Source organism: Podarcis cretensis (assembly GCF_951804945.1).
Source record: "Podarcis cretensis genome assembly, chromosome: 7".
Classification (NCBI taxonomy): domain Eukaryota; kingdom Metazoa; phylum Chordata; class Lepidosauria; order Squamata; family Lacertidae; genus Podarcis; species Podarcis cretensis.
In genome coordinates this window covers 88,113,354-88,139,987 of record NC_137176.1, presented here as the reverse complement: position 1 = coordinate 88,139,987, position 26,634 = coordinate 88,113,354, and the positions used below count along the sequence as shown (strand labels likewise).

General features: G+C 46.9%; 1 protein-coding gene across 5 annotated transcripts in view; it reads left to right on the top strand.

The window, feature by feature from the left end:
• The window catches only part of PTP4A3 (protein tyrosine phosphatase 4A3), a 100,244-nt gene that overhangs the window by 56,742 nt on the left and 16,868 nt on the right, over positions 1–26,634 (top strand). For 2 of the 5 annotated variants that reach the window (XM_079984555.1, XM_079984558.1), the window contains 2 exons: positions 16,352–17,197; positions 24,694–24,786. In XM_079984555.1, the coding sequence (XP_079840681.1) occupies positions 17,093–17,197; positions 24,694–24,786 (198 nt within the window). In that variant the 5' untranslated portion in view covers positions 16,352–17,092. Of the gene's footprint in view, positions 1–4,314; positions 4,465–7,399; positions 7,625–15,099; positions 15,210–16,351; positions 17,198–24,693; positions 24,787–26,634 lie in introns of those variants that run through there. The other 3 variants (XM_079984557.1, XM_079984556.1, XM_079984559.1) reach the window with 3 other exon arrangements.

Sequence of the window (26,634 nt, the reverse complement as noted above, 5' to 3'; positions counted from 1 at the left end):
CTGGCAGTGAGGGAAGCCGGGCTTTCCCCATCGCCAGCCCCACAAGCTTCGGGAGGCTTCGGGGTGCCTTCTGCTGAAGCCTGGAGAGTGAGAGGGGTCGGTGAGAACAGAAATTGTGCTCCGGCAGCGCGGCGGTAGCAGGAGGCCCCATTAGCTAAAGTGGTGCTTCAGGTTAAGAACAGTTTCAGGTTAAGAACAGACCTCCGGAACAAGTTAAGTATGTATGGTACCACTGTACAAAGCTGAAAATGAATGAAATGCAGCTAAAATATTCTGTTCCTTTTTCACATGCTCTGCTCCTTCCCCTGTCCACACCCTAATATTCTTAAGAGGGTCTCTTCTCCAGTCTTCAGAGAGCAGCTGGAAGTGGGGAGGCAGAAAAAGGTCCTCCTTTCCATCCACTCTGCAGTTTTAATCTGAAATCACTGAGCCCAGAGCTCAGAAACGGCTCGCGCTAATGAAATTCCCTGCTGCAAAATGCGCCTGGAACAATGGGAGTTTCGAACCCTGCTTCCCATTATCAGACAGCTTCCTGGTTTTCCGCAGGAAATGTGACGGCTAATAGGAGGAGATTTGTTCTGTGACCTGGAGAAGGGACCAGTCATGCAGTTTGCTCCATTTCAGAGTATATTGTTCTGAAAGACCCTGAGTCACGGTGCAATATGCGCCACGCATTCCCCGGGGTCCCCAGTCCACGTTTCAGGGCGAAATTCTCCCCAGAGAACGGTGGAGAGAAGGTGTCTCTGTAGCCTTTTCCACTCCAGTAGCTTTCGATGTGTTTGAAATCTGGATCAAGTTGGTTAAGAGTTTGATCTCCCTGTGATCCCTCCCTAAATCCTCCTGAGCGCTTACTCCCTCTGTTATGCGCGCAGAGAGCTGCCAAATGAATAATAGCTTGGCAGGTGGTGAGCTGGCGTCATTGTTGGCCTGCCTGTATTTGTGTGTGTGTGTGTGTGTGTGTGTGTGTGTGTGTGTGTATTTTTGTGCCCGCCTGCGCAGTGTTCATATTGCCGGCATTGAAGCGTTCGGACGCTGGTTTGTTGCACCGCAAGTGATGTTGAAATGTTTGTGGGCATTCCGTGACCGATAGAACTGTCAGCGGAATGTTCGCAGGCTTAGCCCTGTGGGGAAAGGGGCGCTTGTTGGTTTGGCTGGGATTACGAAACCCCATACATCTGAATGGGGGGCAGGCTGGCTGGGAAGACTAACTGAAAAGAACAGAGCCTGACCCAGATGAAATTAGGTTGCAAATTAACCCTTTCCAAATGAACCCTTTCCAAATCTGGAGAGGCTGGCGGCTGAGCCAACTAGCTCTCTGTTTCCTGTTTTTATCAACCTGATGAAGTTTTCAAAACATGCTTTTCCACTGTTCCGTGCAAGTGCACTTGGATTTTCAGGAGGCTGCTTTTGTGGGACAACCCAGACACAGTTGGATTATAGGCAGTAGGGGGTTGAGCTACATGCCACTGTATTCTGCTCTGGTCAGACCTCACCTGGAGTACTGTGTCCAGTTCTGGGCACCACAGTTCAAGAAGGACACTGACAAACTGGAACGTGTCCAGAGGAGGGCAACCAAAATGGTCAAAGGCCTGGAAACGATGCCTTATGAGGAACGGCTAAGGGAGCTGGGCATGTTTAGAGGAGGTTAAGGGGTGATATGATAGCCATGTTCAAATATATAAAAGGATGTCACATAGAGGAGGGAGAAAGGTTGTTTTCTGCTGCTCCAGAGAAGCGGACACGGAGCAATGGCTCCAAACTACAAGAAAGAAGATTCCACCTAAACATTAGGAAGAACTTCCTGACAGTAAGAGCTGTTTGACAGTGGAATTTGCTGCCCAGGAGTGTGGTGGAGTCTCCTTCTTTGGAGGTCTTTAAGCAGAGGCTTGACAACCATATGTCAGGAGTGCTCTGATGGTGTTTCCTGCTTGGCAGGGGGTTGGACTCCATGGCCCTTGTGGTCTCTTCCAACTCTATGATTCTATGACCTTTGGAGGTCCCTTCCAGCTCTCCAACTCTGGGCACAACAAAAAGGGAACATCGTCCCCTTTGTGCTTTCCTTCTTGGCTTCCGGATAGGCTTGCCCGCTATTGGGGGGGGGGGTTGTGGTGGGAACAGGATGCTGAACCAAGTGGATTTTATTCGGTCTACGCTAACAGGGCTGCTCTTAGCTTCTTTTAAGTGTTTTCGTAAAGTCGAAGCAATCTTCCAACGGTTTTTTCCACCCTTGCCATCTTGAAAACAAAAGCCAGATGTTTGCACCAAGCAGATGTGGGGCAGGTGTCGGTCGTGAGAGAGGAGCCCGCCGATGTTTATCAAACAGCCCTGAGAAGTTTGCACAGGATATGAGGGTATGTCCTTCAAAGCCCAGCGGCTGCATCCTGGCTCTGGCGGTTCTGCGTAATGTGATTTAGGGTTATAAATAGACCCCGGGCCAAGCAGCTTCGCTTTGCTCCCCTCTCTCCCAAGGGGGATACCAGAACCTCTCGCCCGGCTTGCTCCCCCCTGCACTTTAGAACTGTTTAATCACGTCATCAAGAGCTATGGGTCAAGGGATAATTTCTTCCTTAGCATTAGAAGCCCTTTATGCCTCTGGGGCTTGCCGGTTATCAACATTATTTCTAAGTTGCCAGAGGTGATGGTATAGCACCGCTGGGAGTGACTGCTTACATTTTTTAATAGTGGTTTTCCATTACTATCGCTGCTGTAAAACTCTCCCAAGGTACCGTAGCTGTTATAAGCACCTCTCATAATTACTGTAAAATGGGATATGGATGCAGCCTTGCTGGGAACGGATAACTCTAGAGACCGCTGGTGGAACAGTTTGTGTGTGCGCATGCCCGCTCAGGCATGTTCATGCCTTCTCACATTTTACATGCACAAACACAGAGCTCCTCTTTGCACCGGGAAACACTGAATTTGCTCGTGACCCGTACGCGTTACCTAAAATAAGCATATCTGCACGAGTAAGCTTCATTTGCAGAAGAGGGCAGTTAGATTTGTGCAGCGCTGAAACACTCCCTCTCCCCGCAAAAAAATGCTGATGCAAATGTACACTCACACACACCCCGGACCTGGCTTCTGAGATCCTACTAAGCGTTGTCTGTAGGTTTTCAAAGCCATTTTTCCAATGCTAAAAAAAGAGGTGGATAGTAATTAACAATAATAATAATAATTTATTATTTATACCCCGCCCATCTGGCTGAGTTTCCCCAGCCACTCTGGGCGGCTCCCAATCAAATGTTAAAAACAGTACAGCATTAAATATTAAAAACTTCCCTGAACAGGGCTGCCTTCAGATGTCTTTTAAAGATAGGATAGCTGGTTATTTTCTTCACATCTGAAGGGAGGGCGTTCCACATGGTGGGCGCCACTACCGAGAAGGCCCTCTGTCTGGTTCCCTGTAACCTCACTTCTCGCAATGAGGGAACTGCCAGAAGGCCCTCAGCGCTGGATCTCAGTGTCCGGGATGAACGATGAGGGTGGAGACGCTCCTTCAGGTATACAGGACCGAGGCCGTTTAGGGATTTAAAGGTCAGCACCAGCACTTTGAATTGTGCTCGGAAATGTACTGGGAGGCAATGCAGATCTCTCAGGACTAGTGTTATGTGGTCCCGGCAGCCACTCCCAGTCACCAGTCTAGCTCCCAGGATGCTGAATTGAGCGCCTCGATTTGCAAATCTAAGCAGCATCGCTGCGTTAACGCTATCCAAGTTGGAACAGTGTGCAGACAGGGGCTTTGTGTGTGGGGCTTCAAGCTTAGAGCCTTGGCTTGTGTCAGTTGCTGGTGGTTTGTGTGTGTTTGTGTAGATTTAACATGACCTACACTGGTAGCAAGGGTGAAGCAGATAAACAGGGCTTGCCCTTAAGAGCTAATGGGATTTAGAAACACATATCAACAATAATATTTCCCAAGGGCTGCAAAAGTGGAAAGGGGGTCTCCTTGGGCATTCGCCTGCCTGCCACGTTCTGAAGCCTTTAGCGGCCACCTCTCACAGGCACCCACCAAAATGCAAAGTTGCCAGGAGCAGGAAGTAGCCTGTAGCAGCAGCAACAACAACATGGAACTCTCTTTATAAGAAAAAAGTTGCCTTCTCCTTTTTCGTTGCTGCTGCTGTTTTGTGCAAAGGGAGCGATTGACAAAGATTCACTCTCTTGTCTGTCCATCCGTCCGTCCGTCCCCCCGGCTGCCGCCGTGTCCCTTGCATCATTCAGCTTCCCTGTTCTCGTTTACTTATGTGCTTAGCCCTTGTGTTCTATTTTGAGGCTCTGTGCACCCGGTGCTAAGCAGCAGATGACCCTGCTGAAGGTAAGCGTTGCAAAACAAGAGCTGTCAGGCAGATCACGCCACGGGCTTAGCCAAGCCGGCAGCCTCTTCAAAGGGGGACTGAGCAGTCCTCAGCAGGGCGGAAATCTGGCTGCAAGAGGCGTTTGGGCAACCTGGAGGTTCTCCTCTTCAGAAAGGTAAGCCTCGGGTATCAGAAATCAGACTCCAGGGACTGGTTTTGATCACCTCCTCCTCTTGCAGAACTTTTAGCCAGCGATTTTCCCGAGCCTCTTTCCCCCACCCTGGGACAAACGCTTTGTACTTCCTGCAACAGGAGATTCCTGCATGGACAGGCGATGCCTTCTTAAAGCTGCTTTCAAAATTGCTTCTTCCTTTAACCAAGCCCAGGTATCTCAGCACGCAGCTCTTCCTAAGCTATGGGTTTGCAGATTTCCAAATTTATAATTCGCCAGCTCGTCAAAGCAGCACGTTGTGGGCAAGCTGGTAGGGGTTCCGGAAAAAGGAAAGCAGGAATAAATACGTTGTGGGGGGAAAGTTTCCAAGTGGGGGGGGGATTTTCAAAGTCCCCGGTCTTCTGTTTGGGAAGGTCCATTGCTTAGCAGGGGAGAATTTGCATTGTAGGAGAGCCCCGTAAGAGGAATGGAGCGGGGCATGTTTAGCTTGGAGAAGAGGAAACTGAGAGGTGATACGATAGCCATCTTCAAATATCTCAAGACTGTCACATGGAAGATGGAGCATGCTTGTTCCCTGCTGGTTTGAAGGGTAGGATCCGAACCGATGGATTCAGATTACAAGGAGATTCCGGCTGAACATCAGTCAGAGCTTTCTGACAGTAAGAGCTGTTGGACAGTGGAACTGTCTCCCTCGGGAGTTGTGGGCTCTCCTTCCATGGAGGTTTATAACGGTTGGGAGGAATGTTTTTGCCAAAAATCTCAGAAACCTCATCAGGAGGGCTTTAAACTGACTAATGTGGGGGAGGGAGACAGTGCTCCTGAAGGTAGGAGTCTATCAATTGATGAAGATGATCATCCAAATGTCATAGACCAAATGGAACAAACATTCTGGGCTGCATGAATAGGAGTATAGCATCTAGATCAAGGGAAGTAATAGTGCCACTGTATTCTGCTCTGGTCAGACCTCACCTGGCGTACTGTGTCCAGTTCTGGGCACCACAGTTCAAGAAGGACACTGACAAACTGGAACGTGTCCAGAGGAGGGCAACCAAAATGGTCAAAGGCCTGGAAACGATGCCTTATGAGGAACGGCTAAGGGAGCTGGGCATGTTTAGCCTGGAGAAGAGGAGGTTAAGGGGTGATATGATAGCCATGTTCAAATATATAAAAGGATGTCACATAGAGGAGGGAGAAAGGTTGTTTTCTGCTGCTCCAGAGAAGCGGACACGGAGCAATGGCTCCAAACTACAAGAAAGAAGATTCCACCTAAACATTAGGAAGAACTTCCTGACAGTAAGAGCTGTTTGACAGTGGAATTTGCTGCCAAGGAGTGTGGTGGAGTCTCCTTCTTTGGAGGTCTTTAAGCAGAGGCTTGACAACCATATGTCAGGAGTGCTCTGATGGTGTTTCCTGCTTGGCAGGGGGTTGGACTCGATGGCCCTTGTGGTCTCTTCCAACTCTATGATTCTATGATTCTATTCTATGATTCTATGATAAGCAGATGTTGGATGGCCATCTGTCAGGGATGCTTTTGTTGTGATTCCTGCATTGCAGGGGGGGTGGAGTAGATGACTCTTAGGGTCCCTGAAACTTACAAATTTAACATTATCAAAGGAATGAAAGAAAGAAACAAAAATTTAAAAGCTAAGAAACTGCCTCAAAGGCATTTTTACAATCCTTCCTCCACAGTAAGGTATTAAATAATTCGATCTATTCACAAAACGGCTCTCTGCATCTGCTCTGGTGTCTCCTGCCATATCACTGCATATTTATGCATGACTGAGATAAGTTTCCTTAATGATGTTATTCAAAAACCTGAAGCTGTTCTTTTACCTCTGCGAAACCTTTTTTTTAAAGAGTTTTCTCAAAAGTTTTGAAAAGCTATTAGCCAGGACCATGGTGTAATAAGACATAACGTTTTCCTTTTAAAAATTTAAGTGCGTGTGTAGAGTTAAGAAGCTGTTGTACATTTACGATTTAATAAAATAATTATAAGGGGAGAAAAAAAGATTATTCTTAGGATCCCTTCCAAGTCTAGGGTTCTCTGATCTCATGCATACACCCCCCCCCAAAAAAAAATACAACTGTAAAAACAGGATCCTTTCCTCCTTTCCTACCTGAAATGAGTTTGACAGCAGTGATAATGAACAACGGTAGTTGAGATTCCTGCACTGCAGCGGGTTGGATAGAGGACCTTCAGGGGTCCCTTGTGACTGTACAATTTTATGATCCTAGGCATGGTGTACAAGAAGTCTTGGGTTCAGTCCAGAGACCCCTGCCTCGGAAACCCTGGAGACCCCTTTGCCAGGACAGACAACACTGATCTATATGGACCAGTGGTCTGACTTGGTCTAAAACCAAGACTCCCGGAAGTTTTGGCCTCATATCTCAAGACTGTCTTTTCTCACAATCCCCACTTGTTGCAAAGACTTAGAATCTGCGAGGCGTGGGGTTCTCCTCCCCAAAAGCCCTGGGATGCTTAGAGCGACACCAGACCACTCTCTCTCACACACACACACACACACACACACCCCAATTCCTGGCCTTGGCTACCCAAGCGAGCAGGCGTCGCTGGCAGCGATCCCAGTCCGTTTCCGATTCAGCGTGTTTCTGGTCTGCGGGTGTTTGTGCGCTCGTCTCTCTCTCTCTCTCGACACAGCAGTTTCTGGGTTGGAAATAAGAGGAAACTGCCGGTGTGATGAAGGCCTGGCACACCCAAGGCTTCCGTAGGAGGAGGCGCACAAGGCTGTAGCTTGCCTCCGGCTTATTCTTAGCACGTTGCAAGCTTCAGAGCTCTTGAGTCGCTGCCAGAGCCAGCCCCGGCGCACCGGAGGCGCACGCTTTGCCGGTGCTCCTTCCGCCACGCACGAACAGGCTTTCTGGCTGCTCGCAGGAGTGCCTCTCCTACTTCAGAGAGAAGAGGCAGCGACGGGGAAGCAAAATGCCTTTGAGGAGGTGGGAGAAACACCTTCGCGCAAAGCGAAGGTAACGTTGGGAAGGTTTAGGAGCCTTCTGCCCTCGATGGACCCGGAACCTACTCGCAGAACCACGTCCCAGGGCTCGCCCAGTGCTTTTGGAGCCGTGTGAGGATTGTAGTGCGTGCCTCAACTTGCCGCACCTGCGCTCGGTGTGCATTGTGTTGGGAAACTCTGAACAGGGGAAGGTAAGGCACCCGTCGGCTGTCGTTTCCCCCACACGCGTTTTTTGGTGCATGATTTTCTCCAAATGGCACCCGCTCTCTTGAGAAGGATGGGCCTGTCTCTCTCTGCAAATCTCGTTGCAAAATGAGCACATTGAACCTAAAATAGTTCAGCTCCTATTTCTTTTTTTAAAAAACGAAGACTTCCTCAGCGGTGAGAAGCCAGCTGTTCGTGTGTGTGGTGTGTGTGTGTAGATTAGCATCAAAGGAAGGAATAAGGCTGCCATTGTTTGAGAAGCAAAGCGAGGCTTGGGTAGTCATTAAGCACCAATAAAATTACTGTATGAATATTGGTCCCAATCCAGTGCTCTCTGATTCGGATACGATTGCAAAGGTTTCACATCAGTTGGGTCAGAGACCTACCAATATTATGTATACTGGATTTCAGTTTGTAGGGTCTTTTGTTTAAAGCTGTTCTAAACATGTCTGAGCCCACAGAGGAGGAAACCGAGGCTACACGCATTTCATTGCAACAGAATAAACTGAATTCTATTCAACCCGGTCCCATCTCCTCAGCTTCGCGAGGAAATGAGGCTGGAGATTTCTCAAAATGTACCTAGCCCCATCTCACCCACTGGTGGTTATCGACACTGCGGATAGGAAACAAGGTTTTTTTGGTGTCTCTCACACCTTCTCTTGTGTTAATGGGACACAAAAATTGTTGGCTTCTAAGTCAGCTGGCCTGTCTTAGCGCAGCACCGTGGGGCATATTGTGCCAAATCCTTCGTCATAAGTAAATTTGGGGGGGAGGTTTGTTTAATTAAAGAAAAAACCCTATACAGTTTTACTTTACATACCCATGCTCTGACTTCCCCTGTTCTGGAGGGTTTGCAGTCTGTAATCTGGCATCTTCCAGAGGAAGGGCATGCCTGCTGTTAATGGGGGTGGTAGGAAAGCCTCGCCCAGGACTGATTTTGGGAACAATAGGGAAAGGACAGAAAATTCTTTAGGACACACCCGTTCGCCACAGCTGGGAGCCTCCGCTATCAGGCAACCTGTTGTGTTGTTTTGTTTTGTATTCTGGGCATGTCGTGTGACCGCTTTTCCACGCTTCTCTCTTTGAGCCTCAGTAAAAGCAATTCTCTCCTGGGAGGGGTGTGTGTCATAGCTGTCAACCGTCCCTTATTTGGTGGGAAACTCCCTTATCCCAGCGCCGTGTCCCGCTGCTGTCCCTTATTGATGATGTCCCTTAAATTTCCCGGGTTTCATGCTCGCCCGGTTCGGGAGGGAAGCAGCAACTTGGGGTCCTCCACCGCAAGAGAGAGCGCGCGCACGAGCTGCCGCGTCTCCGTCTCTCCCTTTTCCCCCTCGGGCGCGTCGTGAGGAGACGGGTGGCGGCGGGCGGGCGGGCGGGCAGCCCCTCTCTTCCGAGACTTCCACTGCGCTGCCAGGGGAAGCCGGAGGCGGCGGCTGAGGAGGCGACCTGAGGGAGGAGGGAGAGATGGGGATGGGGAGGGACGCAGAAGGGCGGCACTTAAGGAGCTGCGGTGGCGCCCCAACCGCCTCATGCCGGGTTTGCGGGCAGCGTGGGCGAGAGTCTCCCTCCCTCTCTCTCTCTCGGGCGGGGAAGGGCCGATGGAACTCCTCGCGCCAGGATGACGGCAGCCCCGACGTGTTGCTTAGCATACCCTCCAACCGGTGCAGCATCTTAATGTAGTGATTTCCCCCTCTGCATCCCTTTCATAACTCTATTTTTATAAATCATTTGTCCATCCATAGATTCAATTTTTACTACAAGCTTTCTGTCAATCCTACCAATGTATGTAACTCTTTACAATAGCTTTTCAACTAAATTATAAACTTTCCCCATTCTTTATTAAAGAAGTCCTCTTCCTGGTTTCTAATTCTGCCTGTAAGCTTTGCCATCTCGACGTTGTTCATCAGTTTTGTCTGCCCCTCTTCTTTGGTGGGAGTTGTAGACCCTTAGGATCATCTAGTCCAACCCCCTGCAAAGAACAGTCAGTCGCAGCAAAAGCAGCATTGCTCCATCAGTGCAAATGTATAAGCTAAGCCAAAATCCCTTATTTTGGCTGCTGATCCCTTATTTTCGAGGCTGCTGATCCCTTATTTTCAAATCTGTAAGTTGACAGCTATGGTGTGTGTGTGTGTGTGTGTGTGTGTGTGTGTGAATATTTGGGATCTGCCGAGTAGAGCATATGTTTCTCAGTGCTTGCATCTCTCTCAAAAGAGCAAGCGGTGTTGTAGACGGTCCAAGAAGCTGTTCGGTCTGCTTTGCATTATCACCCCGTCTCTTGGCCCGGTGGAGAGATGCAAATCTCTTGCCATGTAGCCAGGGCCGAGATCTTTTCAAAGGAAGAAATTTGGCCACGGCTAGATCTTGTTTTGTTGGCAGGGCTCTCGAGAGAGAGTGAGATAAAAGTTCAAAGCGGCGTTGACAAGCTCTTGGACGTTCCCTTTTGCAGGTGCCGTCGACGTGGTCTGATACCGTCATTGCCACGACTTTGCTGGCCTGGGATTTCCCCAGCAGGGGAGGGCTAATCAGAACTTAATAAGGCTGTAGGCAAACTCATCTCCGTGCTGCAAGCCGTTGCAGTTAAAGTGGGACAGAACAAGATATAAGGTCATTGGGAAGATTGGAAATTGTAATAATAATAATAATAATAATAATAATAATAATAATAATAATAATAATAATTTATTAATTATACCCCACCCATCTGGCTGGGTTTCTCCAGCCACTCTGGGTGGCTTCCAATAGAATATTAAAATACAATAACCTATTAAAGATTAAAAGCTTCCCTAAACAGGGCTGCCTTCAGATGTCTTCTAAAAGTCGGATAGTTGTTTATTTCCTTGACATGTGATGGAAGGGCGTTCCACAGGGCGGGTGCCACTACGCAAAAGGCCCTCTGCCTGGTTCCCTGTAACTTGGCTTCTCGCAGCGAGGGAACCGCAGACGACTCTAGAGGTATGGCTCTCATCTCGCTTTATTGGCCGAGGGAGCCGGCGCACAGCTTCCGGGTCATGTGGCCAGCATGACTAAGCCGCTTCTGGCAAACCAGAGCAGCGCACGGAAACACTGTTTACCTTCCCGCCAGAATGGTACCTATTTATCTACTTGCACTTTGACGTGCTTTCGAACTGCTAGGTGGGCAGGAGCTGGGACCAAGCAACGGGAGTTCACCCCACCATGGGGATTCGAACCGCCGACCTTCTGATCAGCAAGTCCTAGGCTCTGTGGTTTAACCCACAGCGCCACCCGCATCCCTTTGATACTCCTTAGGGTAGTGATAAAGCGGGACATCAAATCCAAACTCTTCTTCCTCTTCCTCGTCTTCTTCCTTCCTCCTCTTTCCCCCTGCAAACAGCTGCAGCTCACCTGCCAGGAAGCGAGTGTAGTGTCTCTGCCCCACATCCGGCGACATATTTATTTCCTCATCTTTTCAATCCCTGACAAGGGCGAGTTCATGCATGTTGATGAACCACAGGAAAAACTTTAAAATCACCCGAGGTCACTGAACCACCCTGCTGTTCTGAGTCAGCAGTTTACAATATTCAGCTGCAAGTTGTTCAGTAACGGCTGTTTGCAACCAATGCTTGCATATGTAGGAGTCGGCTCCAAACTGCTAGCGTTGCAGGTTTCAGGTTCCGGGTGCAGTTGGGAAGTCCATGCCATAAGGCTCAGCAGCAGGCAGGGGCAAGAAGGGGAGGGGGTGATATCCAAAGGCAGCCATCTCAAGTTGCTTGGTCCAGGTGCCTTCCTTCCTGGCGAAGGGTCACATCACACTGGTTGAGGCATCTAAGGACCAGGTAAAAGGTGTTGAGAAAGACCTTCCTTGGCTAGAGAACTCCTATTTGGGGACTTCCCTGGCTTTTTTCTGGCCCATGTAGGACCAGTCTGGGTAGTTAGCCTTGGTGAAGACTTGATGTTTTCATCCCCCAAAATTTTTTAATTTGAGTTTCCATTGAAATGAGGCTTTATTTTCATGTTTTAATGCTGTAATTTAATATTGTTTTTAAGTTGTATTTCAATCAATTTGTTTTATATCGGGTGTTAGCCGCCCTGAGCCCGATCTAGGCTGGGGAGGGTGGGGTATAAATAAAAATTATTATTATTATTATTATTATTATTATTATTATTAATTATTGAGCTGCTAGCCATCCAGTCTGACTATGACAGCACTAGATGGTCAGATAATGTGATCTGGTATAAAGTAGCTTCGTGGGAGAAGTTGCACTCAGACTCTCAAAATCCTCTTGCTTCGACACGCAGACTCATTAAAACATGGTGCCGTCTCCATTCCCTGTGTTCTCTGAGCTCTCGGATCATTTGCTGATCCCCTTCATTACAGAATTGTAGAGTTAGAAAGCACCCCAAGGGTTGTCTTTTCAAGCATCCTTTGGGGGTCGAGAAGCCAGCTGGCTAGCCCTCAGCTGGATCGTGCCCTTCCAGCCGTGACAACCTCTGGCTGGACGTAAATCAGCGACTCAGGCTTCAAAGCCTGAGCACACTTTATCAGCAGAGCAAACTTTGGAAGAGGCGTGAGGCTTGTGGAAACATAGTAATAAGCTACAGATTTATTAATCATAAACCAGGACAAAGAAAACATGTCATCTCTCATTGCCGTCTCCTCAGAGAGTCAAAAGCCAAAGCGATACACAACGGAAGTTCCCAGCAAACTGTGCTGGAATGTAAACAGACATGTGGCATGTAACAATCTCACACATCTGCAACTAAAGGTGGAAATTTCCAACGCGTCTAACCCAGCAGTTGAAATTTGCCAGGTAGATTTTGCACCAGGCTGCGGGCCAGTTGTCACCAAGTGAAGAGGGCCTTCTTGGTACTGGCCCCTGTGGAACACCCTCCCTTCAGATGTCAAAGAGATAAAGAACCGCACAACTTTTAGAAGACATCCGAAGGCAGCCGTGTACAGTGGTGCCTCGCAAGACGAGAAGAATCCGTTCCGCGAGTCTCTTCGTCTAGCGGTTTTTTCGTCTTGCAAAGCAACTCTATTAGCGGCTTAGCAGATTAGCGCTATTAGCGTCTAAGCGGCTATTAGCAGCTTAGCGGCTTAGAAAAAGGGAGAGAAAAGCGAAAAAAATCGCAAGACTCGCAAGACGTTTTCGTCTTGCGAAGCAAGCCCATAGGGAAATTCGTCTTGCGAAGCGCCTCGAAAAACGGAAAACCCTTTCGTCTAGCGGGTTTTCCGTCTTGCGAGGCGTTCATCTTGGGGGCACCACTGTATCAGGAAGTTTTTAATGCTTTGTGTTTTGCTATTTTTATATATATGCTGTAAGCTGCCCGGAGTGTCTGGGGAAACCCAGCCAGATAAGTGAAGTATAAATAATAGAATTTGTATTTTCGATTATTATTATGAAGATGCCCGGGTGCCAAGATGGCACCTGATGCCTCCACCATCTGGAGGTAATTGCCTGGGGATCCCTGGATATTGGCTACTTTCACAGATACACAACACATCCTATAGAATTCTATCTGTGACATTTTATCTGCACAGACAGAACAAATGTCAGGAACCCCCAACAAAAGAGGAAAGGATTTTGAAGTTAATGGACTAAGTTGAGCAGCAAGGATCCTAATTGCTAAAAACTGGAAAAAAGAAACCGTGCCAACAAAAAAGGAATGGTAAGACAAACTGTTAGAGTATATTGAACTGGCTATCAGTGGCTCTCAACCTGTGGGTCCCCAGATGTTGTTGGACTACAACTCCCATCATCCCTGAGCTCTGACCTTGCTAGCTAGGCATGATGGGAGTTGTAGACCAACAACATCTGGGGACCCACAGGTTGAGAAAGGCTGGGTTGGATTAACAGAGGCAATTAGAGATCACACCAGACAAGAGTTTCAAAAAGCATGGGGGAAATGCATAGAATACTTCACAAAACAGTGCCCTGAAATACATTCCTGGACTTGTTTCGATTAATGTCTGCAGGAGACTTTGCGGATATTTAAGTTATAATTAGAAAAATCTTAATAATTATTTGTAAAGGAAACAGTTTGTAAGAAGTAAATAAGGAGGCCAGATACAGGGTAAAGGAAGTCATTTATTTGGTTGTTTGTATTGTTGTATGTTATGTTCACTGCATGTTCCATTCACGTTTAATGTGTATTGGGGGTGGGGGGTTTGTGTTACGTTGTAAATAAAATTCGAATAAAATTAAATAATTGAAATTGCAAGCAGGTCTTGGAAGTTTAAGCAAGGGAAGGATTGTAAGAATGAAGGGAATAAAGAAATTTATAGTAGAATAAGAATTGTGTATAAGAGATGGAAAGACCTTGGGAGGCGGAATGGGAAAAAACAGGTTTTTTCCCCAAAGCGCTTTTTTTTCCCAGGAAAAAAGCCACACTGGAATATTCCAACTATATCAAACTGATTGTTTTTTCATTTTTTCAAAGGGGGGGGGCTGGGTTTCCCCCCCAAAATTTTCCAGGGTTATTTCCAGGCCTTGCCATCTCTAATGAGGCAGCAGGTAATTTGTCTGTAGGGACTGTAAGGCTTGGAAGTCAAATTGCTAAGAAAAGTGTATGAATTGCACTTTGTGTAAAGTTTATAAAACCAATAAGAATTTAAATATAAAAAAGAATGAATTTGAGGAACCAAAGAGTCGTATTGAAAAATACGACCTTTGAGCCGACTGGGCCCAAAATGGCAGCTAGACATTCCATTTTGGTCACCGTAACCCTGGTTTAAGGAGCTGCTCCTATCTTATATATCTTCAGTTTCTAACACTGGTCTAGTCCAGCTGCTTCCCAGTCCAGGATTAACGGAGGATGAAGAACAGGGGCAGGTTTAGGAAGGCACCTATTTCTCTCCCCATCCCCTTCTTCCGTCATTTTAGTCCTATTTATTTCGTAAACTTTGTACACCCCTTGGTTGCAAAACGAATGAATGAATTTATTAATACGGTCACAGACCAGCGTCAACATACACAATATCACAGATCATAAAAAAAATCTAATATACAAGGGACAATATGAATATAACAAGGATTTAAATATAAAAATTAAAAATTAATTGTTATCGTGCCCCCTGTAATTAACATTTGGGGGTTTGGTCATTATGGGTACCACTTGCTTCCTGCGATTGATTGCAGACGCACAAAATTTAGCTACATTTAATGTAGTCTTGGGATTCTTGTCCTCTAGCAGTAGTTTTAAACTATGATATTCCAATTCTTTCCTAGACTTTTGCAAAACAGGTGTAATAAAAGTCAAACGTATATCCTCATAAAGACGATAACGTAATAATACATGTGAAGCAGTTTCAACTTCCAACGAGCCACAAGGACAGACCCGTGCTGTGTATGGTTTACCCTCAAATCTGCCCTTGGTTGCAAAACGTCTCAAAGCGGGTTTGCAAAAGAGAAAAAAAGACCTTGCTCCCTCTTGGCTAGAGGATGGCTTCCCTGGTCCATATTGTGACCTCACGTGTTGCATACTGTGACAGCAGAATAGGCTGGGCAAGTTCAGGCTAGTGATGTCAACCTTTTGGGTACCACTTCCTAGCAAAAAGAGAGAGAGAAGGAGGGCTTATCTGCTGTGCCACGCTCCTCCATACTGGATAGTAAAGTGGGTGCCGCCATTATTATTATTGTTATTATTATTATTATTATTATTATTATTATATTTTAAATGAAGTGTTTAGACAGTGCTTCTTACCAGCGTACATTGGTACCTTTGTTCTCAAACGCCTTGGTACTCAAACAACTTGGAACCCAAACACTGCAAACCCGGAAATAAGCGTTCCAGTTTGCAAACTTTTATCGGAAGCCGAACGTGCTCCGTTTTGAGTTTTACGCTTCTGATTTGAGTGCCACACTTCTGTTTTGAGTGTTACGCCAAGGTCTGTCTGTTTTTGCTGTTTATTTTGCTTTTTTGTTTGTGTGACTCTGTGGAAACCAGTTCAGTTACTGATTGATTGATTGATTGATTGTACATTGTTTATTGCTTTCATTTTATGGATCAGTGGTCTCGTTAGATAGTAAAAATCATGTTGAATTGCTGTTTTAGGGGTTGTCTTGAAAAGTCTGGAATGGATTAATCCATTTTGTATTGCTTTCTATGGGAAAGCGCACCTTGATTTTGGAATGCTTGGGTTTTGGAACAGACTTCCAGAACGGATTAAGTTTGCGAATCAAGGTACCACTGTACTATATATCTGTATATAAGAGCCGGTGTTAGAAACTCATATACAGTGGTACCTCTGGTTGCAAATGGGATCCGTTCTGGAAACCCGTTCTCAACATGAAAAGAACGCAACCTGCAGCAGCGCATCTGCGCATGCGCAGGTTGCAACTCGCCACTTCTGCGCACACACATGACATCATTTTGTGCTTCTGCACATGCGTGAGCGGCGAAACCTGGAAGTAACCTTTCTGGTACTTCCGGGACACCGCGGGACGTAACCTGAAAGTACATGACTGTATATAAGTTGGGTGCCAAATGGCTCCTTAAACCAAGGTTGAAGGCGCCAAATTGGAACGTCTGGTTGCCTATATTATTATAGGTTATTGTATTTTAGTGTTCTGTTGGAAGCCGCCCAGAGTGGCTGGGGAATCCCAGCCAGATGGGTGGGGTATAAATATCATCATCATCATCATCATCATCATCATTATCATTATTATCATTATTATGTCCTTATCGATGGAGACTTTTCCACTGACCAGAGACCCTTTCTTTCTTTCTCTCTCCCCCATTTCCCCTTCTTCCAGATTGTCTCGTATGCTGAAAGGCTGTCGATTTATGGAGGGTCCCGGGTGCAGCTTTGAGCACTGCCCCGCGCAACATCCTGCCCGCTGAAGGAAGGACGCCGCCGCCCCGCCCAAAACCGGGCGCCCTGAGTCGTTGGGCTTCACCATTCAGGTCTCCTGTGCATGGCTCTTGCAGCCCGAGGAGGACTTTTGCCGCCCGCTGCCCCAGCCTGAGCCGCCCCGGGTCCCCATCGCTGCCCCCAAATATTCTACATATCCAGATGGGGTAACGTGATGGCGCAGGACGGACGCCGGTGGGGTTAACCGAATGCAGAGGCCTTTCTAAAGAGGGGGAAGAGAGAGATAGAGAGAGCCCAGGCAGGGAAGCGAAGCAGCAGCGAAGGACGTCTAAAATTGCACACACAAAGGAAATTGACACTACAGCAGGTTTTGGTTTTGTTTTGATTTTTTTTGCTCAGCAGCAAGCAAGCACAGGGTTCCTTTCCCCCCCCCCCCTTAACTGTATGGTTTAGAGAATCCAGCCTGCGCTCTCCCCAAAGCTGGGAATATTTTGCACAACATTTGTGTTGGTCAGGGGGGAGAAAAGATAGCCTTTTGCCAAACTCTTCCATTTCCTTTTTCGCCCTGCAAATCTCTTTTTTTTCCCCCACCTCCTTTGCGGGCGTGTTGGATTTTGGTGTGTGTGCATTTGTTTTGTCCCCCCCCCCAACCAATCTTGAGACCCCCACTCCTTCCTCCGCCATGGCCCGCATGAACCGCCCGGCGCCTGTGGAGGTTTGCTACAAGAACATGAGATTCCTGATAACTCACAACCCAACCAACGCCACTCTGAACACCTTTATTGAGGTAAGTCCACCTGAGCAAATTGGAAAGGTTGGGGTTGAATCAGATTCTGCGTTTGCCCATTGGTTTAAAGGCCCTCTTGCAGGTTCCACCCAGAATAATAATAAATAATAATAATAATATAATATTTGTACCCCGCCCATCTGGCTAGGTTTCCCCAGCCACTCTGGGCAGCTTCCAACAAAGATTAAAAATACATTAAAATGTCACACATTAAAAACTTCCCTGAACAGGGCTGCCTTCAGATGTCTTCAGATGTCTTCTAAATGTCAGGTAGTTGTTTATCTCTTTGACATCTGATGGGAGGACGTTCCACAGGGCAGGTGCCACTACCGAGAAGGCCCTCTGTCTTGTTCCCTGTAGCTTTGCTTCTCGCAGTGAGGGAACTGCCTGAAGGCCCTCGGTGCTGGACCTCAGTGTCTGGGCAGAACGATGGGGGTGGAGACGCTCCTTCAGGTATACTGAGCCGAAGCCATATATGTTGGGGTTCCACTCTAACAAATTCTTTTGAGCGGGAACAGATGCAAAGGGCAGCGGCCAATGAAACAGTTGTGCGAGGGGAACGAGGAACATGCACGAGGGACACTCCTGCCACCCCCAAATCTGCTTTATTTGGTTCTGGGAAACCGCAGAACCGATTTAGGGGATAACCAGGGAGGGAGAATCCCATAGTCACTGCTTTGAGTACAAGCCAAAAAAGTTAAGACTACATCACTTTTCCAGGAGTCTGTTCCAGGAATGTTGCAAGGAAAGAGGGGGATTCCTGGTCCCTGTCCAATCCCAGGTCAAGGACACATCGAGTTAAGAGCTGGAGAGAAAGACTCTCTTTTCTCCCACCCCAAAAGCACTCCCAGGGATTTCAGGGAGTTGGAGCAGCTGTAGAGTAGAATTTGGGGAGTCTCCCATCTCGGTTAAAGACAGCGGGTGAGAGTCTTAAGCCTGAAGTTGCACATTCTTAGATGTCAAACAAAGAAGGGTGTATTTTCCCCCGACATTCTCTCACTGTTAACTGGAAAGGGATTCAGTCTGAATGTTAGGTGCCTTGTTCAGAAAGCCTCCTTAGTCACCATAGGAGCTCCTGACGGCTCCAGAGTATGTGAAGATTACCTGAAGTTTTGACGTACTTGGAAAATTCTCAAGGGCCTCGGCTGCCAGCGGTTCAGATAAGCCACAAACTTTTGGCACCGCCGCTCCTGCAGAAAATTGGTTGTGCTGTCTTCACATCCAACTCCTAGATGGAGGGACCGTTTGTTTAGCCTACTTAAAGGTTACTCACTTGCTGAACTTTCGGCCTGCTCGGTGTCTGTATTAGCTGTCACATTTGTAGGCTGCAAAATAAAACCATTTTGGATAGATCTGTGGTTCCCAGACACTTTGAGGTTCTGCCTCCTCAGTTCCAGAAACTCACCCCCAAATTCCCCTTGCCCTGCCCTATGAAAAAAGCATCAATCAGAATATCGGTTTGCACAGCCCACTAAGGAAGATAATAACACAATAAAATTCAAAACAGTAACAATTGCGCTTTCATTCTGAATGCAAGTAAAACTGTTTAGTTGGATTAAGACCAGCTTTCCAAAGCGTGAAATTCATTCCGCACCCCGCTTGCCCCTTAGCACTGACCCCCAAGTTATCCCAGTGCCCCCAGCGGGTGGTTCCTTTTCTCCCTGTTTTCCTGGAGGTGGTTTTTACTTGCTCGGCAAGGGATCTGGTTCGCAGAAAGATTGTTTTGGCTGAATTGTAATTGGCTGGGCCTGGAGAGTCAACAATCGGAAGGAGTTTACCTTTGAAAGTAAGGTAATATTTAGACCAGCAAGGCCAAAGCTGTCTGCATGGAGCCAGCGGAAGAGCTCAAAGTGTCATCATTCTTCACCCCTGAGAGTTTCCATTCAGCCCCACAGAACAGCAAGTTGCCCACATGAAACAGGGGTGGTCACCCTTTTAGCCTCTTGAAAGGGCACTCAACTACAAATCCCATCATCCTTGGCCCTGCTGGCCAGGGACGATGATGATGATGATAATAAATAATAATAATAATAATAATAATAATAATAATAATAATAATAATAAATAATTTATTATTTATATCCCGCCCATCTGGCTTCCAACAAAGTATTAAAATGCAGTATATTAAACATTAAAAGCTTCCCTAAACAGGGCTGCCTTCAGATGTCTTCTAAAAGTCTGGTAGTTGTTCTTCTCTTTGACATCTGGTGAGAGGGCGTTCCACAGAGCTGGTGCCACCACCGAGAAGGCCCTTTGCCTGGTTCCCTGTAACTTGGCTTCTCGCAGCGAGGGAACCGCCCAAAGGCCCTTGGCGCTGGACCTCAGTGTCTGGGTAGAACGATGGGGGTGGAGACGCTCCTTCAGGTATACTGGACCGAGGCCATTTAGGGCTTTCAAGGTCAGCACCAAGACTTTGAATTGTGCTTGGAAACATACTGGGAGCCAGTGTAGGTCTTTGAATCATGGGAGTTGCTAGTGCACCTGGAAGAGCAAACTGGGAGGGGTAGCTAATACCGCAGAAGACAGAATCGGGATTCAGGGTGACATTAACAGACTGGAGAACGGGGCCCCAAACTAACCCAGTGAGTTTCAGTAGGGACAAATGGCAGGTTTTGCTCTTGGGCAGGGAGAATTGGATGCAAAAATGCAAGACGGGGAACACCTGGCTTACTAGAAGTACATGTGAATAGGATCTAGGGGTCTCGGTGGACCATATGCTTGACATGAGTCAACAGTGTGATGCTGCAGCAAAAAAGGCAAATGCTATTCTAGGCTGCATCAGCAAAAGTCTAGTGTCCAGATCAAGGGAAGTCATAGTGCCACTCTATTCTGCCTTGGTCAGACCACACCTGGAATACTGTGTCCAGTTCTGGGCACCACAATCTAAGAAGGATGTTGACAAGCTGGAAGGTGTGCAGAGGTGGGAGACCAAGATGATCAAGGGTCTGGAAACCAAGCCCTATGAGGAATGGTTGAAGGAGCTGGGTATGTTTAGCCTGGAAAAGAGGAGACTGAGAGGAGATATGATAGCCATCTTCAAATATCTCAAGGGCTGTCACATAGAAGAGGGAGCAAGCTTGTTTTCTCCTGCTCTGGATGGTAGGACTCGAACCCATGGCTTCAAGTTACAAGAAAGAAGATTCCGACTCAACATCCGGAAGAACCTTTTGAGAGCAAGAGCTGTTTGACAGTGGAACAGACGCCCACAAGAGGTTGAGAACTCTCTTTCCTTGGAGGTTTTTAAGCAGAGGTAGAATGGCCACCTGTCATGGATGCTTTTGTTGAGATTCCTGCATTGCAAGGGGTTGGAGTAGATGACCCCTGGATCCCTTCCAACTCTGGTTCTATGAAGCCACCAGCCACAACCCTGTTCTCTTAGGCTGTGTGCACATTTTACCTTTAAAGCCCATTCCATGAACATTTGCCTGCCCCCAATTATTCTGGGCAATGTAGTTTGTCAAGGGTTGTCTGGAACTGTACCTCTGCCAGGGGTAAACTACACTGCCCAGAATTCTTTGCTGGTGGGGGGGGGGTGATCTGATTCTGCTTTAAAAGGTACAGTGGTGGCTCACAAGACGAAATTAATTCGTTCCGCGAGTTGCTTCGTCTTGCGATTTTTTCGTCTTGCGGAGCGCGGATTCCCCGGGTATTAACGGCTTTAAGAAAAAGGAAGCAAACCCACAAGACGTTTTCGTCTTGCGAAGCAAGCCCATAGGGAAAATCGTCTTGCGAAGCAACTCAAGAAACGAAAAACCCTTTCGCCTTGCGCGTTTTTCGTCTTGCGAGGTACCACTGTATCATGTAAACCTAGCCATAGTTCCCCCCTCCCCCCCATTTATTTATTTTTATAGGGGTGGTTGAGACGCAAGTATTCAGACTACATTTGGCAGGAGGTTCTGACCGCTTTGGCGGTTGAGCTTGCCCAGGCAGGCAGATCCTTGGGAATGCTGAATTAGGTCACCTGGTAACCAAACCAGGTGCCTGGCTGCTTGTTCTTCCCCAAAGCACCCCTTGCTTTTACTTTGAATGAATGTACTTCCGTCACTCTGCTTTGCCACAAGTCCCTTCCTGCATCCCTATTGCCTTTTGTTTTTGTTTTTAAAGCCCACCCAGATCTGCTTAACATTTGCAGGGCAGCTTTTGCCCTCCACTTTATACCTGGGCTTATGGCCAGGATGCTGTTTTTAGCTGTTCGTCTCCTCTCTCTCTCTCTCTCCTCCACCCCATAGGACCCCAAAACAGCTCTGTTGTCTGCAGATGTTGATCTGGTTACGTGGGCAACTCGGCGAACTTGCAGCATACCTACCGGGATTAAAAATAAATGCCCTCGTTTAACCTTTGAGGGAGCAGCAATGAATATCGCTGCCTTCCCTGGCTGGAGTCTGCTTTCTCTAAAGTAGGACTTGGAAGGAGGACCTTGTGGGAGGAGGAGCGACTAGGCCAAGGATGCCGGACCTCAGCGAAGTGTAGCCTTCCATACCTCCCTCTCTGGCCCATGAGATCTAGTAACTTCATCCTGTATTTAAAACCCACGAGATCTGCTGAGAGCAAGTCTTTGCCTTCCTCTTTGTAGCAGCCCTTTGGGGATTTTAAGACAGTCGTCGATGGCCCCACTTTGGGTAGTACAGTGGTACCTCTGGCTGCGAACAGGATCCGTTCCGGAGCCCCGTTCGCAACCTGAAAAGAACGCAACCCGCGTCTGCGCATGTCGCGATTCGCCGCTTCTGCGCATGCCGTCATTGTGACCGTCTGCGCATGCGCGAGTGGCGAAACCCAGAAGTAACCCTTTCCGGTATTTCCGGGTCGCCGTGGGACACAACCTGAAAACGTTCAACCTGAAGCAAACGGGGTTGGACTCGATGGCCCTTGTGGTCTCTTCCAACTCTATGATTCTATGCAACACGAGGTATGACTGTAGCTGCATCGGGGGCATAGAAGCCTAGATTTTTAGTGTTGTCAATCTCAACTAAGGCATCCATGACAGGTGAACATCCAACCTCCGTTGAAAAACCTCCAAGGAAGGAGAGTCCGTCACCCTCTTACTGTCAGAAAGCTTTCCCTGATGTTAAACTGAAATCTCCTTTCTTGTAACTTGATGCCGTGGGTTCAAGTTCTACTCTCCGGCTTGCCAACAGCCTTCTTAAATTGTGGCACCTAAAACTGGACACAGTACACCGAGGTGTGGTCTGACCAAGACAGAATAGAGTGGTACTATTACTTCGCTTGGGACCCGGGTGGTGCTGTGGGTTAAACCACAGAGCCTAGGACTTGCCGATCAGAAGGTCAGCGGTTCGAATCCCCGCAACAGGGTGAGCTCCCGTTGCTCAGCCTCTGCTCCTGCCAACCTAGCAGTTCGAAAGCACGCCAGTGCAAGTAGATAAATAGGTACCACTCCGGTGGGAAGGTAAACGGCGTTTCCGTTTGCTGCTCTGGTTTGCCAGAAGTGGCTTAGTCCTGCAGGCCACATGACCCGGAAGCTGTACGCTGGCTCCCTCGGCCAGTAAAGCGAGATGAGCGCTGCAACCCCACAGTCGGCGGCGACAGGACCTAATGGTCAGGGGTCCCTTTACCTTACTATTACTTCCCTTGATCGGGACACTGTACGTCTGTTGAGGCAGCCTAGAAACACCTCTGTAACACCTCTCTGGGGGGCACCAGTTTGGAGAAGGCTGCACCCAATGCCAGTGTGGGGAACATGGGCAGAACGTTTTTAATAAGTTGCGCAAGGATGCATCAAGGAAGGAAAGAAGGAAGCAGTTCCGCTTAGCCGTCGCAGGACTCCTGCCTCACTGAAGCAAAACGGCTTTCTGAACTGGGCTTCCGGTCGGCAGAGTGCAAGACTCTTAATCTTAGGGTTGTGGGTTCGAGACCCACGTTGGGCCAAAGGTTCCTGCACAACAAGCAACACAAAGACCAGTATACTAGATAGCACTGTAATTCTTACTGTGTAATATACATGATTTAGTACAACAAAAACAAAATGTGAACACTTGCAAATTCTCTTAATATACTTGAAAACAAATGAACACAAGTCTGTCAATCTTTGAAAGTCCGTAGAAGTATAATAAGCCTATGGTTGAAACGAAGTAATAGATGCTGTCCTGTGGGCTAAGTGTTAAAACTTTTTAGGTGTTCATGGTGCTGAAGTAGTAAGTGAATAACAACGTAGGACAGTAATCCCGGATAATCTGATTGTTTCGCTGGAATCTTCAGCACCACTACAAAATAATTCAAATATGAAACAATGACCTGTGTACATGAAAGCTATATAAACTTCACACATTACAACCCATATATTACAATCCTGAAGGAGCGTCTCCACCCCCATCGTTCTGCCCGGACACTGAGGTCCATCGCTGAGGGCCTTCTGGCGGTTCCCTCATTGCGAGAAGCAAAGCTACAGGGAACCAGGCAGAGGGCCTTCTCGGTAGTGGCGCCCGCCCTGTGGAATACCCTCCCATCAGATGTCAAAGAGATAAACAACTACCTGACATTCAGAAGACATCTTAAGGCAGCCCTGTTCAGGGAAGTTTTTAATGTGTGACATCTTAGTGTATTTATGGTCTTTGTGGAAGCTGCCCAGAGTGGCTGGGGAAACCCAGCCAGATGGGTGGGGTACAAATAATACATTATTATTATTATTATTATTATTATTATTATTATATGCTACAACTACAATAAGAAGGACAAAGGTACAACCCCATAGATTAGAAAAATGCACAAGGAGCTGTGGTCATGTGGATATGTAACCACTGCTACCAGTTGCATGAAACCTGAAGTAACCATTCGCAGGTGGCGCTCATTACAGAGCAATATTACAGCAATAAGAAATCATTATACTTCTACGGACTTTCAAAGATTGACCGGTCTTCGTGTTGCTTGTGTGTTTGTTGTGTCAAGTTTGCAACACAGGGGTTTGTTGTTCTGTATTAAAGGAGTCCTTCACGGAAGGAGATTGTTTTTGTTTTGTTTTGTTTTGTTTTTTTGTTTTTTTTGAAATGATATTTTATTAAGTTTTAACAAAAAGAAAATTACAAGACAATAAGCAAAAGAACACAAGAGAAATACAAAAACACAAGAATACAAAAATACAAAAATTTAAATTTAACATAAAAAGAAAAAGAAAAAGTCCCTCTTTATAATTTCTCACCATTCATTAACTTATTTTCCTGACTTCCTCACACCTCCCTTTTTTGTATTCCAATTAAAAAATGGTTCAGCAAATTCATACCTCTTAATTTATCTTTAATTATTTATCCTCACATATTATAGCTTCAAATTTTCATCTAATATCAATCTATTCTTGCATATTCTTTTTACCTTATTACTAGAACCCCTTCATTTCATTTCAATGTCATCAACATTCAAAAATTTTACAATGTTTCTGTACCTTCACGGAAGGAGATTGGACCAGAATGACCCTTGTGGTCAGTCTACGAAGCCATGATTCAGGCCAGGCGAGCTAAAGTCTTCTTTCCCCTTCTTCCCCTGCGCAGGACCTGAAGAAATACGGTGCAACGACAGTCGTGAGGGTTTGCGAAGTTACCTATGACAAGACTCCGCTGGAGAAAGATGGCATCACCGTCATGGTACGTGCCTTGGTCCCATAGACAGCCTTGGAAAGGCTGAAATGTCTCAAGCGTCTTCAAGTTTCCAGGTCTGATAACCTGGCGGATTTTGTTTTACTTTTCGCAGGCCATCAGACAGGTAGTGCTTTTTAGCTCTATACTGTTCGCACCTTCACATTGTGGCCGCCTACCATTAGTGTTTTGCGATAATCTGGTTTCCAACATTGTGATAGACCGCAGACTTAACTATCGCGATACACCAGTATAAGTTACAGGGAACCAGGCAGAGGGCCTTCTCGGTGGTGGCACCAGCCCTGTGGAAATGCCCTCCCACCAGATGTCAAAGAGAAAAACAACTACCAGACTTTTAGAAAACATCTGAAGGCAGCCCTGTTTAGGGAAGCTTTTAATGTTTAATAGACTATTGTATTTTAATATTCTGTTGGAAGCCGCCCAGAATGGCTGGGGAAGCCCAGCCAGACGGACAGGGTATAAATAAATTATTATTATTATTATTATTATTATTATTATTATTATTATTATTGATGCTGAGGTCCTGGGCTGGGGAGGGAGGGAGCAAGAGGGGCGAAAGAACCCTTCAGTGGTCCCCAGCGATGGCCCCTCGTGGCAATATACTGTCATTCTGAAGCCATTCTCGTAATCTTAACTTCAAATTGGTTTCAGGCCATTTATTGATAGACCACTCACCCCTACCTAACATGACAGCATTTCTCTGTGAGGTAAAACACGGTTGATGCGGGTATCGATCTCCTCCAAGACTAAAATCATTGGGGTTTGTTTTTTTTTTTTTTTTTTTTTTGAAAACATAGCCCTCAATATGCTTGTTTTCTCCTGCACTGGAGGGTAGGACTCGAACTCATGGCTTCAAGTTACAAGAAAGGAGATTCTGACTACCCATTTGGAATAACTTCCTGACAGTAAGAGCTGTTTGACAGTGGAATGGTCTCCCTCGATAGGTGGTAGATTTTCCTTTCTTGGAGGTTTTTAAGCAGAGATTGGATGGCCATCTGTCAGGGATGCTTTAGCTGAGATTCCTGGATTGCCGGGGGCTGGGCTAGATGACCTTTGATATCCCCTTCCAGCTCTTAAGATTCTATGAATATAAATGGAGATGGGATCAACCAGAGCAAATATTAATATAATATAATAATATTTTTTTATTTATACCCCGCCCTCCCCGGGTTCAGGGCGGCTAACAGCAGTAAAATTACAGTAGGGAAAAAACACGAATTAAAACACAGGTTAAAATATAATTTAAAATGCAGCCTCATTTTAATAGTAGCCCATAGATCAAAACCATAAGGGGAGGGAAACATAAGGGTCAGACTTGAGTCCAGACCAAAGGCCAGGTGGAACAGCTCTGTCTTGCAGGCCCTGCGGAAAGATGTCAAGTCCCGCAGGGCCCTAGTCTCTTGTGACAGAGCGTTCCGCCAAGTCGGGGCCAGTGCTGAAAAGGCCCTGGCCCTAGTTGAGACCAATCTAACCACCTGGCTCCCTCCAGAAGCAGGAAAATGCCTGGGCAAGCTGGCTGGCTGGCTGGCTGGCTCACTCACCCTGTGACTTCTGCAAGGAATGAATGGTGGAGAGTTTTAAAGGGGCTCGGATATGAAACCAGCTGCTCGCGTTACCCTCTGTGATTATCTCGCAGGGAAGGAATGAAATTGCGCATGTTTCAGCAGTTGCCTTTGATTGTTTGAAGCCGTCAGCAAAAGAAAAAGAACTGGGTTTTGTTTTTTTCAAGCGCCTGTTCTGCCCTTTTAATTAGAAATAATTAAAGACGGCATTAAGACACAATCTTCTGTGCTCAGGGCAAGGAACGGCGTGGGAGAAGGTTGTGGCTTCGCTCAG